At 40.9% G+C, this 15090-nt stretch overlaps 1 protein-coding gene across 1 annotated transcript in view; it reads right to left on the bottom strand.

Annotated features, from left to right (window-relative positions):
- Positions 1 to 3348: 3348 nt before the first annotated feature.
- Positions 3349 to 15090, bottom strand: part of DKK2 (dickkopf WNT signaling pathway inhibitor 2) — a 42276-nt gene continuing 30534 nt past the window's right edge. The window contains exons 2-4 of the mRNA XM_009885494.1: positions 4910 to 5060; positions 4116 to 4265; positions 3349 to 3599 (exon numbers count right to left, since the gene is read on the bottom strand). Coding sequence (XP_009883796.1) covers positions 3349 to 3599; positions 4116 to 4265; positions 4910 to 5060 — 552 coding nt within the window. The remainder of the gene's footprint in view (positions 3600 to 4115; positions 4266 to 4909; positions 5061 to 15090) is intronic.

Here is a 15090-nt window from a genome sequence, read left to right as displayed (position 1 = left end):
TATTCTCAAACAACTGATGTATATTTCCCCAAAATGTTAACTGAATGGCTTCTAAACAATCAAACTTCAGTCTTGCGAAACTGTTTGCATGCTATTCAGTTCAGTTGTGTTGCTCAGTATTTGCGATGTGCGACAAACTGCCTGTGCCTATTGTTTTTGTTCCCAGATTAAACCTCTGAAGGCTTTGGCAATCTCAAGCTCTGTTGAAGTCATTGGGCTCTGAAGATGCTCACAGCTTCATTACATTGTTGTTAAAAGTGTTAGAATTTTCAAAGGCCTACCTAGCAAATATTGCAAATAACAGTAGCAAAACCTTTTCTTTTTGTACAAACACTAGTGCGACTTGGAGACCATTCCATCCTCCAAATATACATCAGTTCAAGCAAAGGGTTACCAGAAACAAGTAACAAGGATATTGAAACCATTGCTCAATAACCACAGCCATTATTTTGCAATATTTATTGAGCTCTGCGGGGGGTTCCTGGGATCAGAACTTGGCTGGTTTTAGTAGCAATATTTTTGGCTTCTTTCATATTATTAGAGCTGAATGCTATTATCTGCCATTTCAGAACAGCTAGTTCTAGATATTGCAGGAGTGCATTTGTATGCTGTAACTTACAGCAAAATGCTGTGTAATTTGAATACCAAGCTTCACCCACTGTGAGTCTCTGGTATGTATCACTATCCAGGGAATGTGGCTGGGCATCTTTCCTATTTAACCTGCTTGACTGAAAATTATGCATCCAGGCACATTATTTTCAAAACTTATTCGTGAATGTTTAGGTGTAAAATGTCCCAAGAGAAGCATAAAGATAGTTGCCACTTAAACCAGTTTTGTAGAAGTGATGCATGGGGATTTTAAGATGACCTTCATGTGTTTTACCAAAACTCAGCCCTACATAGAGCTTTGAGACAGAAGTACAATCAATCAGATGCTTTTTCTTGTACAGCTAAAACATTTGTGGGTTGTTTTTTTTTTCAATAGATTTGCATGTCTTTCCAGAAAGAACTACTCTTCTTAAGCAGCAGGTAAGGAAAAAAATATGGGTGAAATATTTGGGGAGGAACGGGCAAGAACATTTAATATATTTAATCTTATTATACATTTTTCTACATTAAGTCAACAGGCTGCAAATATATTCTGCTACAAAGCTTTGTGTAAGAAATATCTCTATAAGAAAATACATCTCATTAAACATTTCCTGTAAATAAATTATCCCAGATAACTATGCTTTGCAAGAAGAAAAGGGGGGTAGGCTAATGATAAGAAGAGCTCAAAATTGCTGAGACCCCATTTCTGCAACCCCCCTGCTCATGCTGGGTATCATTTTCTTTTATCTGTAGTCACAATGAGAGCAATAGAGTTCCTCTGTTGAGTATGTGCTGTGTCAGTGTAGTAAATTTGCAAAATTGGTTCCTGTCCATTTTTAATATCTTGAAATTATGCTATTTCTGAGCCTTATTCCTGTTTCAGTTACACTGGAAAAACTCTGAAATAAGCAGAGTTGCAATGATAGGACTGCAAGATAAAACTCTGAGACACTTAAAAAAAAGAAAACTCCGTCTCTGAGCAGTCCCTCTAAGTCAATAAAAACCAACTGCGGTAGGGAGAGAGGTGTGTGAAATACTCTTCTTATTTAGACTCTTATGAAAGATAAAGGCAACGTAGCTGAGGTCTGTGTTCTAGGTAGAACGTCTGAGGTGGTGTAGCTAAGCTATAGCTTTAAAACAGCTACTGGTAGAGACATGTCAGTGGGAAAAGGTGTCTTAGGTATGGGTGACATAGTCTTCAAACTTAAACTACATACTGGTCTACCCACGCTGTTCAGAACTGATTAAACAGAAAAGTCCCTTGTATTAAAAAACATGAAAATGGGTAATTATAAATGGGTAATTACAACTTAGCAGTAGGTCAATTATAGAATCAGATTTCTTTAAAGAAGCATCAGTCTTTTTACCAATGTTTATACAAAGGAGTACTTGCAAATAAAATGAAAAAAGTTTGAAAAGACAGGGGAGACAAGTCAAGGGATAGAGACTGTCCTTTCCTTAACCAGCGCACAAACAAGGTAGAGCTGTCAGCTGTTTCCACAGTCCGTGTACTTCCACGATTCCTGGCAGAACAGTCCAGACTGAGAGGACATTAAGTTCAGGCTGAATACGTGCTGGAGGCTGGTATGCTGTGACATCGCATGATGTTTAATAAGTCATTTGCAGTCGTACCATCTTCTTACATCCTTTTCTGCAGGAGAGGAGCTGCTCACAAGAGCCAACTCCTTTTTCTTTGCTGCCTCTAAGAAACAAATCCATTATACTTCTGCAGAGTGCCATCAGTAGCCTGTTGCTACGAATAAAATGTAAAAATTTGAGTTTGTAGCAGTGTGCTCTAAACGCCTCCACAATTGTCTACATCACCTGTTTTAACAGCAGAGTGACACAACTTCCTAGCTCTTCGTGTTAGGCATTTCAACACTCTGCTATTTCTTTTGGAAATGTCTATAATGCAAGTATGCTTAGGAAAAAAAAAAAAAGTATATTTAGGACTAATGAGCAACTGCCTGTATATAATTCTGGATTCAGCATGCACATATTTGCTTCATCTGTTCAACCCAATGTATACTAGCAGTAAAGTGAGGCAAATACAAGCGATTAAGTGCCATACTATGACATTGAACTACATAAAGCATTTCAATTTACCTACGTATCGGAAACAAAACCCTGTTTAAATGCCTCCTCTTAGAGAAACTGCTGCTCTCTTGAAATGGTGAGATGGCAAGTTTTCACCCCTTTCATGAGGGCCTGCAAAACGTAGCACTCTTGTCCTGCAGGAGTGCTTTCTTTGCTGCAGTGTCAGCCCTGCATGACAAGGGCGTGTGGACATTCACAGTAACTTTATTTCCGTTTCTCACACCTGCAATGTGACCAATAATGTGGTGACAGATGAGTCTTCCTGGCATGCACTGCTTCCTATAGGAGTAAAATGTATACAATTGATTTAGCAGTCATTACCACGCTGGAAACCCACTGTAGCCCTAACACTGAACCCCTGAAACATCACGGGACAACACAGCAAGGTAAGTGACATTAATTTCCACTGTAGTTATTTGCATACTAGCATTTCCCACAAACTGTAGAAGTTATTTACAGAAGAGCCACACAGTAGAACTCCAGCTGCACTTGTGTTTACCACCAGCTCAAAAAGAAATGCATTTGGTGTGACTTCTACACCTACCCTAACTGTTACTTTAGCCATTCCGCTTTCATTTGCAGTCCTCATTTCCCACCATGCTGTAATGCATTAAATACATAAAGCCACAGTCACTTAATACTAATCTTCCCAATCCTCATTCAGATTTTCTGGCATACGTGAAGTCTTGATTTAGAAGAGGAGGTCGCATCTTTCCATACTTTGCAAGACAGGCCCTTGGCACAGTCACATCGTTGGAAAATCTCCAGTCCATGGGACCCTTTCTTGCGCTGTTTGGTGCACACCTCCCCCTGACGCAACACAGGCTTGCAAATTTTGGTCCAGAAATGGCGAGCACAGCAGTGTCCCTCAATACAGTCCGATGACCGCAGGCAGGGATCTCCTTCGTGTCCTAAAAAGAGCAACCAAACTATTTTACCTCATGGGAAAACATGGAAGTACAGATTCAGTACAGACTGAAAAAAGAAGCTCAGAAAAAGGAGAGATGATATTTCCATCTGTGGCTATTTGAACGATGTAAACACAAGGGAAGATAAGAATTAGGAAGGTTCAAGGGGGTAATTAATGACACCTGTCATAAGACTTAGTAAGGAGAAATTCATCTATAGGATTGTAAGCAGAATTACAAATGCTTAATTACATGACTGTTACAAAAGGAGGATGTGTGCAATCTTGTACAACTGAAAAACGGATTGTCAGTCCATACAGAGAAGAAGGCAGATGCTATTTCAATCACAGGAACTGTCGGTTGATGTTACATCACTTTTTGAGTCACCCTGTGAATTCTCACCATAGACATTCACTCCCTGTGAAATTACTGCCTATTTCTGGTTTGCATTGCTGTACCTTAACAGCAATAACATGATTCATAACATGAAGGAACAAAGCAGTGTAGTGCAAATCTTACCTTTTATGTGCGACAGCTTGGAGCGTTGCCTCCCTAGGTTTTGCCATCCCAAATCCTTGCTAGTATAATGACTGTTCTTTTTGTTGCGGGGCCCTTCTAGAGCAGGGATGTGAGGTGTAAGGATGCTTTCAGTTACTGGTATGCAAATGCCTGTGACGAAAAGACAGTCAAAGATTTGAACAAGAGGAAAAGCAGCCAAGAGACATATACACACCAGGATCAGGACCATGACCATAAAAGTGCTGGGGCTTGGCCTCAGTGATGCTCAGCTCTAATGACACCTGATCCCCGGCACCTAACTTTACCGCAGTTCTGCTTCACTTACTGTCAGACAGTCTCGCCGTCACTCTGGCTTTATGGTCTGAGCACCTGGAGACTGCCTCATAGACATCTCTCTCCCCAGAGGAGAGTATGGGAACGCAAACACTACGGTTATAATGCTCCCAAGGGAGAGAAGATCAAGGATTCATTAAGTCTTTTGCTTCCTTAAAAATACAGGTTCTGTGCAGTCTTCCAGTGAATCAAACCACACTGAATGTAGTGCTGTGATTCCAGTCAGCAGCAGCAGCATTTTTGGGTTTCCCCACCCCAAAACGGGAAAAAGTCTGGTAGTACACAAACCTTAAACATAGGAATACTATTAAAGAAAAAGAAGTGGAGCAGAATGAAGTAGAAAATGAAGTTTTCTTGGTTTAGAAAAAGAAGCACAGTCACTGTTGCAGGGAAGATGCAGAGAAACAGATGCTATCAAAATGCTGATTTTATGTATGAAAACCAAGAAATGACTGACGTACCATTGTTGCAGCGGTTCCCAGGGCAGCACATGCCGTCTCTGTGGCAACGCTTCTTCTTCCTCCGACACATCATGCACGCAGACGCTGCTTGATGAGGACTATGACAGTATCGCCCAACTTCGCACTCCTTATCATTGGTGCAAGGGTAGGCCTGATGGGTAAAAGAAAGGATTACAGTGAAGCACTCCTTTGTACAAGGTGTGTATGCAGCCCGATAAAAATAAAAACAAAACCCAAACAACAAAAAAAACCCCAAAACCAACAACAAAACACCACCAACAAAACCCCCAAACAAACCAAGAAACTAAAAGTTGAGGTACCATTCACTGGGGCCAGAAGATGCAGGTAGAGATGCTTCACTGCATCCATATAAGCTCATGCTGCTGCTGAAGATGTATCTGCTTCAAGAATCAGGGAGATACAACCACCTCCCTGGTGGTTTCATCTTTTCTTGCCTCAAACATATGTTGACACAAGAGAACTCACATTTTTGTGGGTTCAGGCCTCTGATTCATAGACAAGAGCTTAAAACTCCCCAGTGAAAAAATAAATGGAGCCATAAGACTCCTCTCAGTTCATAAAAATCCTGAAACACAGCCTGCAATAGGTATCATTTTAATTTAAAGTCCAAAGAGGCATTTTCCTTTGATAGTTGTCAAACACACTGATGGATAAGTTCAGTGTTCTGCCAGTGAACATCTACACCACATTGGTAGAAGCTCCTTTGCAATTGCATGAGCCCACACCAGTTGGACTCCTTGGAAGTGAACAAACATCACTGGTCAGCTTTTTCCTTTGATAACCATTACTTCACTTATGGATTTAGTATACGCCTTAGACTTGCCACCTGCTAAACACCACCCTAGGTTGTGCAGCATGACATGTATTATAGAGCACAAACTGTCTTGCACATATATTTCCCTGCAAGCAGAGATACGTGTATACTATTCTCCTATATTCATCAAACTCAGCAGTATCTTACAGGAAAAATGACTTTTTTTAAAAAAAGGGTGTGAAAGCAATGTATTCTCCCATAAAAAGAGAGAATGAAAAGTTTATTCCTACAAAAGGAAAAGACTTGATGCTTTAAGGAGACATAACAACACACACTGCCACATTCCAGGATCCTTTCTGCGGACTCCCACACAGTCTGCTCTCTGTCTGCATCTAATTTTACTGCCTATTAAATTAATCATAGATTTTTTTCATTCTTCAAAATTATACTTGAGGAATTTGTTTAGATAAAAAGATGAGACTAAATTTTGGGGACTGCCTGGGAAATTATGTTTATGCTTCCTCAACTAATTTTCTCCAGCATTTTAAATAAATCAAAGTACTGCTTTTACTGTTTTCAGAATGACGCTTGCAATTAATTAACCACCACAAACAAAAAGCCCAACTGACTAATTTTCAATGCAGGCTGACTACTTTTCTAATAATATTTTAAATCAAGTCTTGATTATATTGTTCTCAGAAAAGAAAAATTTGGAGGCTGTTGAGAATTTGCTCTGCAAATTGTTCTTTTAGATGGAGAACTTCTTGTTTCTCTGTCTTTGTGCCATTCTCTTGAGAATCGCAGAAGAAACAAGAGGTCTGATAATAAAACAAGTTTCTCTAGTGCCGTTAGTGCGAGGGGGAGCCATGCCATTTCCCATGTGATTTCATTAGTTGTTTTCTTTGTCAAAATTACTTCACAGTACCAAAAGTGCAGGGTGGATATTTCCCAAGTGCTGCTGCCCTATTACTTCTGCCCTCTGAATATGCATCTTTGAAGAATGATTCCAGAGTGCAGCTGTTTGGAGTAACCTGACGTATGTGTAAGTCTTTCTCCCTTAAGAATAAACATTTCCTCTTGAGTTCATCCTCGAGAAGATGAACACCAAAGGCGGCCAGATCTTTTAGCCAGGAGTAGCAAACACTCACCTGTTTGGTACTCTTAAGGCACAAGTGGGTTCTACCTATTCTAGCAAAGAGTTACTGAGGTGCTCGGCCCTCAATCTCATCACTCCTTTCCCTCATTTTTCCAGCAAGAAATCATTAACACTGACTTACAATTTATGATATACTGACCTTAAAAGTGAGGCTTCCCTGACTTAAATGAGACCTTACTAAACTAAGGATCTTACAATGCAGAAAAGTGATTTTATATAGACCTGTGCACGGTTATACTGAGTCTGGAAAATACTAACAATGCTAGCTGGGGGAAATGCAAATAAAAAACAGATGAACTAGCTAAAACCTGGAGATGAAGGCATTTTAGACCCTTGTCTGTCATCAAGACCTTCATAACCGCATCTTTTTTCCAATATGGGCATGTGGTATACACCTGCAACTTGTCAGCAAGAAGCCTACTTGCAGTTTTCTTTTGGTTCCTCAAATAGCTTTTAAAAAAAGAGTTCCCTGATCCTGAATGGTGCTAATGAATGCTCTCACATACCATATCTAGTGTCTGGTTTACTTTTGGCTTTTAGAGTGAGTGACATGTAAAAGATATTTTAAGATATGCATCTAATTGCCGACTCTCAGCTCTGTCTTTAAGAATGATAAAAGTAACCAAAGACAATTTCAACATTAAAAATTGTCAACAAAAGTGACATTACTCAGCCTTTAGTCTGACTCTAGAGCCCCATCCTAAATAAAGTTGACACTTTTGAAATTAAAACATAAGCCAAAACATTGACCTATCTAAGGCAAATGACAGCAGCACATCAAAAAATAATTTTCTGTTACATGTAGCTCAGATAGCAACTGGCAAGACCATTCAAAACCCTGAAAGACCAGCTGCCAGCCAGCTATATGAAAAACGCTCTTGCAAATGCCTGATGCCATCAGTTGCCTTGATCTTTCTTCCAAAACCACCATCCATTTGATATCCTAGCTATCAATCACAGAGAGCTGGAAACAAAAATGCCTTCATAGCCTTGTGTCTGTCTCCTAGTCACTAGACACTCATTGGAATAACTCCTGCTCTCAGCAAAGTAATTTCTATTAAAACACAAAAATAAAACAAAATAATATAGTGCGTACATTGCCTTGGCTAACAGCAAGGAAAATATGTTCACAACTGTCCCAATGTTGGCAGCAGCAGAGCCAATTTATGTATAAATATGTATATATATTTTAAAATACAAGATAAAGAAAACATACTTGTAAAAATGTACATGCTAACAATTGTCTATGCGTGAGTCAAGGTTTTCAAAATCTCTTACACCGCAGTGCCTGAAACACAGTCTTTATGTTCAGAGAATTGCAGAGAACATTTCCTATATACAACACAAAGACACAAATCAATCCCAGATGGAGAGGGAAAATGCAAGCTGTAAACCAGCTCTACTTCCCCAGCAATGATAACTAATTCTACAAGGCAGATCATCCCTTCACATTCTTCAGCTATACATATCATTTTCTGGTCGTAAATCTCTATCCACTAAACACAGCTTTGATATTATGGGAAACCAGATGAAACCGAGATAAAATATGTAGCACTCCCTGAAGCTGCATTTAAACAATCTTATTTATTTTTTTTAGCCCAGATTACAGGCGATCAAGTCATCCGTAGCATGACATAAACTAGATTTGCCTGTGATAATGAGTCGCATTTTCAGAATGTGTTGTCTGATTAAGAGCATTGCTTGCTGAGATGTTTTCTCCTCAGTCATTCCAATTACTTTTGTATCCTTGAATAATTCATATCCAAAAATGTACAGCAAAAATGTACTGCATTTTTTGCAATGTTGGAGGATTCAGGCTAGATATTTAAATGGCTGCAGCTCATACTGTGCCAGGATGTCCCCTGCATCAGTCCACCAAGACTAACCTTTGCCAGCCAGCTCCTAGCAATACGTGAATGTTAAACTTTTCTTTTGAGAGCAAGAGACTATGAATGTCCATTCCTGCCCTTCCTGAATTTATATTCAAAATGCCAAGAGCACATGATAGAAATACTCAATGAAAACGATGCAGATAATAGAGGAGAAAAGTTGGGGGGGTTTATAGTTGAACATGTCCTTCCAGGAGTACCACTGAGGCTCTTCCTTTTGTACTAACTTCACCGGGAGGCTGAGGAAGGGACTGACTATGTAACCTTTGTGACTAAGTGGCTAATGCCATTCCCTTGATTTGAGGAGCATGCAGGAGTGAGGTTTATTTCTACCTTTGTCTCCCCCTTTTGGCAGAGGAGATCTAACACCACCTTTTCTTGGTGCAATGAGGTTTTCTTGATATTTTTGCTGGAGTCATTTACTGTCCCGCATATTTCATATGGTCATCCTGAACCACAGAGTTTCACTGCAAGCTGGAGCAACACTAAGTGGTGGGACTGTTGTGTTACGGAGTCAGTCAGTCCGAGTCTCTCTGTCTGGCACTATAAACCGTAATGGAGAAGCACTCCAGGGGGAGAGTAATAAACACAGACGCTGTAATGTGCTGAAGGGTGAGCGAGCAGACTGATCGCAGACACGCTTTATTGAGCTTTGGGAGATAAGGGCTTGAATTTCAGCATGGCCTCCAGCAAATACTTGAAGACAATATTCTCAGCCAGTGTCTTAGTCACCAGGCTCTCGTTTGCTCATATTATGATGTCGCGTTTGTTTTTATGCTGAAGCTACTCCATGCTGTACTAGCTAACTATGTCAGAGAAAGGCAGGAAAAGCCACTGGCATATTTTACCTAGGCTGTGTCATCACTTATCCAGCACAAGCAGTCCTAGACACTGCCAGCTTCAGACCCACCTTCAACGCTGAGAGGAGCTATGCCTAAATAAGTGATTTGATGGAACTGATATCAGTAGTGACTCTCCCAGAAGCAGTTCACTTTTTTTTTTTTAACCACATCATAAAGTCCAAGTGCGGAGTCGGTCCTGGCAGGAGATCATGGCTACTACCACTCCCAGCAGAAGAAACAGCATGGAGGTTATTCATTACCCTTTTACTGTGGATGCTGAGCAGCACTCAAGACACGAACTAAAGTCTAATGTACCACATAACTGACAGTATCACTGCGGTTACTGTACTGGACACATGGCCAGCTTCTGACTCATACAATCATCCTGTGATGGTACTGGGGACTGAGCTGAAGAACAGGAGAAAAGTCACAGACAGTTGTACAGCTGGAAAGTAAGAGTACTGTAGAGCTATCCAGGTCAATCCTTCATCACTCTCTCACCTGGCAAAGAGGCAGTAGCTATGGCAAAGGTGAGACGAGTGGCTTAAGAAAATGGACACATACATTATCCCAGGAATGGTCGTGCTTCCTAGGTACCAGTGTGTTAGAAATCAAATTTAGGCTACTGCTCACAGTCTTGTACACACAGAATCCCTAATTATTAATACCCTACGCAAACACCTGTGCCACTAGGTTATACTATCACATCCAGCAGAAATGTCTTTTTCTGCTGTCAACAGACTACTCTTTTATATCACACCTATATAATCTTTTATATTCACACCATGCCTGTGGGACAGCTTACCGCAAACTAATTGGTACTGCAACTCGGTCTATTACTCACTTGTTACTTAAGGAAAAATAGATTATTTTCTCTATTTCAATTAATTATACTTTTATAAATTTTAAAATAATGTCTGTAAAGTAGATGAAAGCTGACCTCTCTACAGCCAGTGTGCTAACTAGATGATCAAAACTGGCTTAACTATAGGAAAGAGGACAGAGTTTCCACCCTCCACATAAGAGATCAACAATAGAGCTTGTTTGCCCTTTAGTCTCAGGACTGTGCATATTGCTTAATATTCCACAGCCATCAGGCACGATGAAGCAACCAACGGGCTCATCATGGTGAGAGCCTCTCCTTCCTGTCCTGCTTTAGACAGGACAGAGCTATCTTACTGAGCAAGAACTTGGTCCCCAAAGAGCAAACATATGAAAGTAGCCACAGGGGTGCCAAGTCTGCTTTTGCTTTTCTCTCGCTCTCTGAAGAATTAGTTAATCCAATGTAAAAGTATGCCAATAAATTAGAAAATGCAAGCATATGCTTTAACTAAATAGCCTGCTGTCAAGACTAATTAGAAAGAATGCAAGTCATTGTTTGGCTCCTTGGTTGGGCCTGATTCTGAGTTGGGATCTCCAATTTGTTTTGGCTTTTAGCTGATCAACATTGGTGGGACAGTTGCATGCAACATGTGGCCTGTAGAGCTAGATGAATACACCACACATGGGATTTGTCCCACCCACCTCTTTGGAGACAGAATGAAGATCCTCTCTGTGAAAGTCAAGAAGACCTAACATGATCTCACAGGACACAAACCTTTGTAACAATGGAAGTAAGAGCTCTTCATTCAGAACCGCATAAATGTGATAAAGCAAAATGGAGGGGGGAAAGGAGGAAGTTAAAGCTTTTTAACAAACAAACAAACCCTGAACTCTTTGTGGGTTATGTTTTTCCCCTCAAGGCAATTAAACTACTTTCTGATAGCATTTCAAGTGTATTCAGACAAATTCATGTTTAAATGACAAACTTTAGCCTAGCTTTCTCTTAGCTGTTAAGCAAACATGTAAATTCAGATGTGGATGGGAAATGACCATCATTTACTACTATTTTGTTTTTAATCCCAAGCGAGAAAAGAGTTTATCAGCAGCCATCTGGAGCAATGCAGTTTTCCCACAGCACTGCTGATGTTGCTTTTTTCTATTCTTAGCTCAACACAAGCATAGATGATAGCGAGGGATCTCACTGTGCACAAGCAGAAAGCCATGGTTAATTTATCCCACGGAGGAAATCATGCTGTGCTCTCAGACAGCTCCAGACATGGATCCTGTCTCAGACTGATCTCACCAGAAACTCTCAACTCTCAGTGACTGCTGTGGCACAGACCGTTCCTGAAAGCAAAACCTCACAGTAGTTGCAATGAAACAGATTTACTCCATTCAGTTGCCATGACAAGTTTAATGATTCAATTTTTCTCACCAAGCCTCCTTCTTGTCTCTGACCCACTTGTCTGCCAGACTGAGAGAGTAAAGCACCATATTCCGCCTCTAGATTAAGCACAGGCACTTTCTTCTAGCAATAACTTATATTTAACTCTTCAACTTAAAACAACACTGCTGTTCATGAGGTCTGATTCACAGAGTGCTACATCGTGGAGATGTATACTGCAACCTCCAAAGATCATTCCTTCAAACTGTGTGGCTAATAGCCCCAGAAGCCTGCATTATTAAGACAATAAATATTCATGTTTCAAAGTAATACTCAATCCACTGCTACACCACCAGGGAAAGAACATTTCTAAAACATGCAGTAGTCCAGCTCTCATGATTCGCTAGAGCCAAAGAAAACTCAGATCTTAACAACCAAAAAACAAACCTCACTGACGTCCCTCTGAACTGACAAGGCTGCAGGACTCCTGCGGTTCCCGACTCCGACTTTCCTCTTCCCAACAAAAATGCCACGGAAAACAACTTCCAATTCTGCAAGCGGTAGGCAGTTGCATGGGGAGCTGTGCTTAGGGGGAGCATGTAGCTGTATTTGGCAGAAAGAGAGTCAAACACCTTAAAATAAACACGGGAGCTGTGCTGCCCTGTTGCACACAGAGCTAGCCAGAGCCAGTGGTGCCTCTTCCAGGACAGAGAGAAAATCTCCAAAGACTTTTCCCGTCTGAAGTATCATTCATATTGTGACCCTATGTGATCTCCTGGCCCACATGGTGGATTTCAACGAGCATTTTAGGCCTACAGCAGAACCTCTTATTCAACAGCTTACAATTCAACACCTTTTCTTACAGAACTACCTATATTTTGTGTCCTACTGGCAGGAGGTAGCGTCTGTTTAAAGCTGACCTTGGCTGCAGGAGGACACACAGATAGGGTAAACTGAAAGACTGGAAGTGGATCAGTTAAATTCCTGGATATTCTATTATCTGAATTAAATTGGCCTTCATTTAGTGCATTTTACACCTGTTAGGAAAGTATAAACTCAAAGGTTTAAGGCACTTAAAGTAATCCACCTTACAAGTTTATTCAACTTGATTCACCTTCAATTCCTCACCTAGGCAAAACCTGGAATGAGTTATATTTCCAAATGACTTAAAGGGCAGCACGCTGTGCCCAAAATATGCGCAGGTGTATGTTGTTTATACCACAGAACAGCATAAAACTATCACCAAGATGCAGCATATACATTGTAGTTCCCAAGGCCGCACAGCTATGGGTCTTCCTGTTCTCTCACACATTTAAGGCAAATTATCAACCTTAGATCCATAGTGGTGTCACTCTGCTGAATCCTGTCATTTCAAAGGAAGCATACCGTGTTTCCCACCCCACGCACACTGTGCATACACAGGTGCTCAAGTTTTCCCTCCCTACTGTGTACCGTGACCATGGGATTACACAGCAGTGCTTCCTTCTTTGGAGAGACCATGAGCCTCCTACACTGCTTGATTTTGAAGGAGGCTTCCTGCTCTACAGAACTGGCACCTTACATAAGACATGATTAAAGAAGGTTCAAAAGTTTGGGGTACAGTCAGTTTGGCCCCAAATTTTATGGACTTTGTCTCAATGTGTATGATTCATGTTGTCTGGTGAACTACCAGCAGCAGCATTACAACAGAGAGCTTCAAAACAATGTTAGGTAATCTTTGAAGTCAACAATGTAGTACTAAATCAATGTGACAGGAAGCCTCTAGGTCTTGATTTTATGTCATTTTCGAATGCATCACCAAAGACTGCTCGAAGAATAAAGGTTTGTTAACACGCACTTTGTTCTATGTCCAGCCTTTTCAGCAGACTCTTCTTGCCCTTTTATCTCTGTCTTTTCCCCACCCCTTTTCTGATGGTTTTGCTTTTTAGTTTTGTCTCTAATTGGCTATTTATCATCTGTTCCAGAGTAAGATTCTTCTGGCTTTTTGATCAACATGTTTACTGCGATGGATGAACAGTGGGTTGCCAAAACCAGTTTTCTCTCTGGATCTATTGATTCTAGAAGTATGGAGTATTTTATTAATCTAAGAATACTATCCAGATGGAAACCGCTAGCAGATCCTATGGCTCACAAAGCACTAAGCATAAAACCACAGGTAGATAGCACATACTGTGGTTGGGAGTAGAGTAACACTGCTGGGAACTGGCAGTAAGTTACTGTTCTAACACCTGGGTCTGAACACGCCCAAATCATGGCACACTTTCAAGGTGGAGCTTTTATAGGGAACCATCTCTGCAACCATGTATTCACAGCAAGAAAAATGAGATGACAGCTTTACCTTCGGTAGTATAGCTACCAAGGCAATAAACTTCCTTTGCTTTTAAACATTCACAAAATCTAGAAAAAGCAAGGGAGAAAAACTGTCTTACTGAAGCCAGTGCAAAAACTCCCTTTGTCCGCTACAGCGCCTGGAGAGAGAACACTTCCACATTATAAACATTCGTGCAACGTCTGCAGTCCTCACCCTGGAAATGACTCTAAGGTATTCCTTGCAGAATACGCTTTGCATTGCAGAATGCAAAGCATTTAAGACACTAGTTTTCAAAATGCAGTTTCTCTGGCCCTCATGTTTAAAAGGACAGCCCTGAAAACATGAGTTCGTGTCAGCTCTAGAGACAGCCAGATGCCATATGTCTGAGAAGGATGAACCACAGTCTCCATCTCAGCAGACCACTGACTGCAATCTAACATTGTTACCGAATGTCAGCATTATTGTTTGTCTCCCTGATGGTCACTTATGTGAGAACACCTGGCTCATACGCCTCTTTCAATCCCCAGTTCTTTCTCTATGTATTAGAAACCACCACTGTCATCTGATATTCAAAACACCTTCCCTCTTTTCCTGCTCCACATGAGCCCCTCTGCAACGTGATGGCTGTGACTGATCCATTGCAAGGGGAACTGAGAGCGAACAAGTCCTTTGAACTCCAAAGCACCTACTGAGCATTAAAATCAGTCAGCCCAGCTTTAATATCAGAACAAACAAACAACGCCGGGACACCTACGCCAGCTCCCACTCTCCAGTCTCATGCACCATAGAATTCAAAGATGCGGCCACAGAAGTTTGTGAGTTTTAAGGAAAAAAAAAAGGGGGGGGGAATTATATTTCTTCACTTCTTACGTTTGTTCTGAGACTGAGAAACAGGACAAGTCAATAATGTAACTTGGGGCTTTCCCCTTCATAACAACAGGCAGAATTACAATACAAGAGCGCAGCTCCTCTCCTGACTCATTCTAGGAGCAGCTATGCTTG

Source organism: Charadrius vociferus, unplaced genomic scaffold (genome assembly GCF_000708025.1).
Source record: "Charadrius vociferus isolate BGI_N301 unplaced genomic scaffold, ASM70802v2 scaffold55, whole genome shotgun sequence".
Lineage (NCBI taxonomy): Eukaryota > Metazoa > Chordata > Aves > Charadriiformes > Charadriidae > Charadrius > Charadrius vociferus.
The sequence above is the reverse complement of the archived record's forward strand: the minus strand, read 5'-3'. Positions and strand labels throughout refer to the sequence as shown.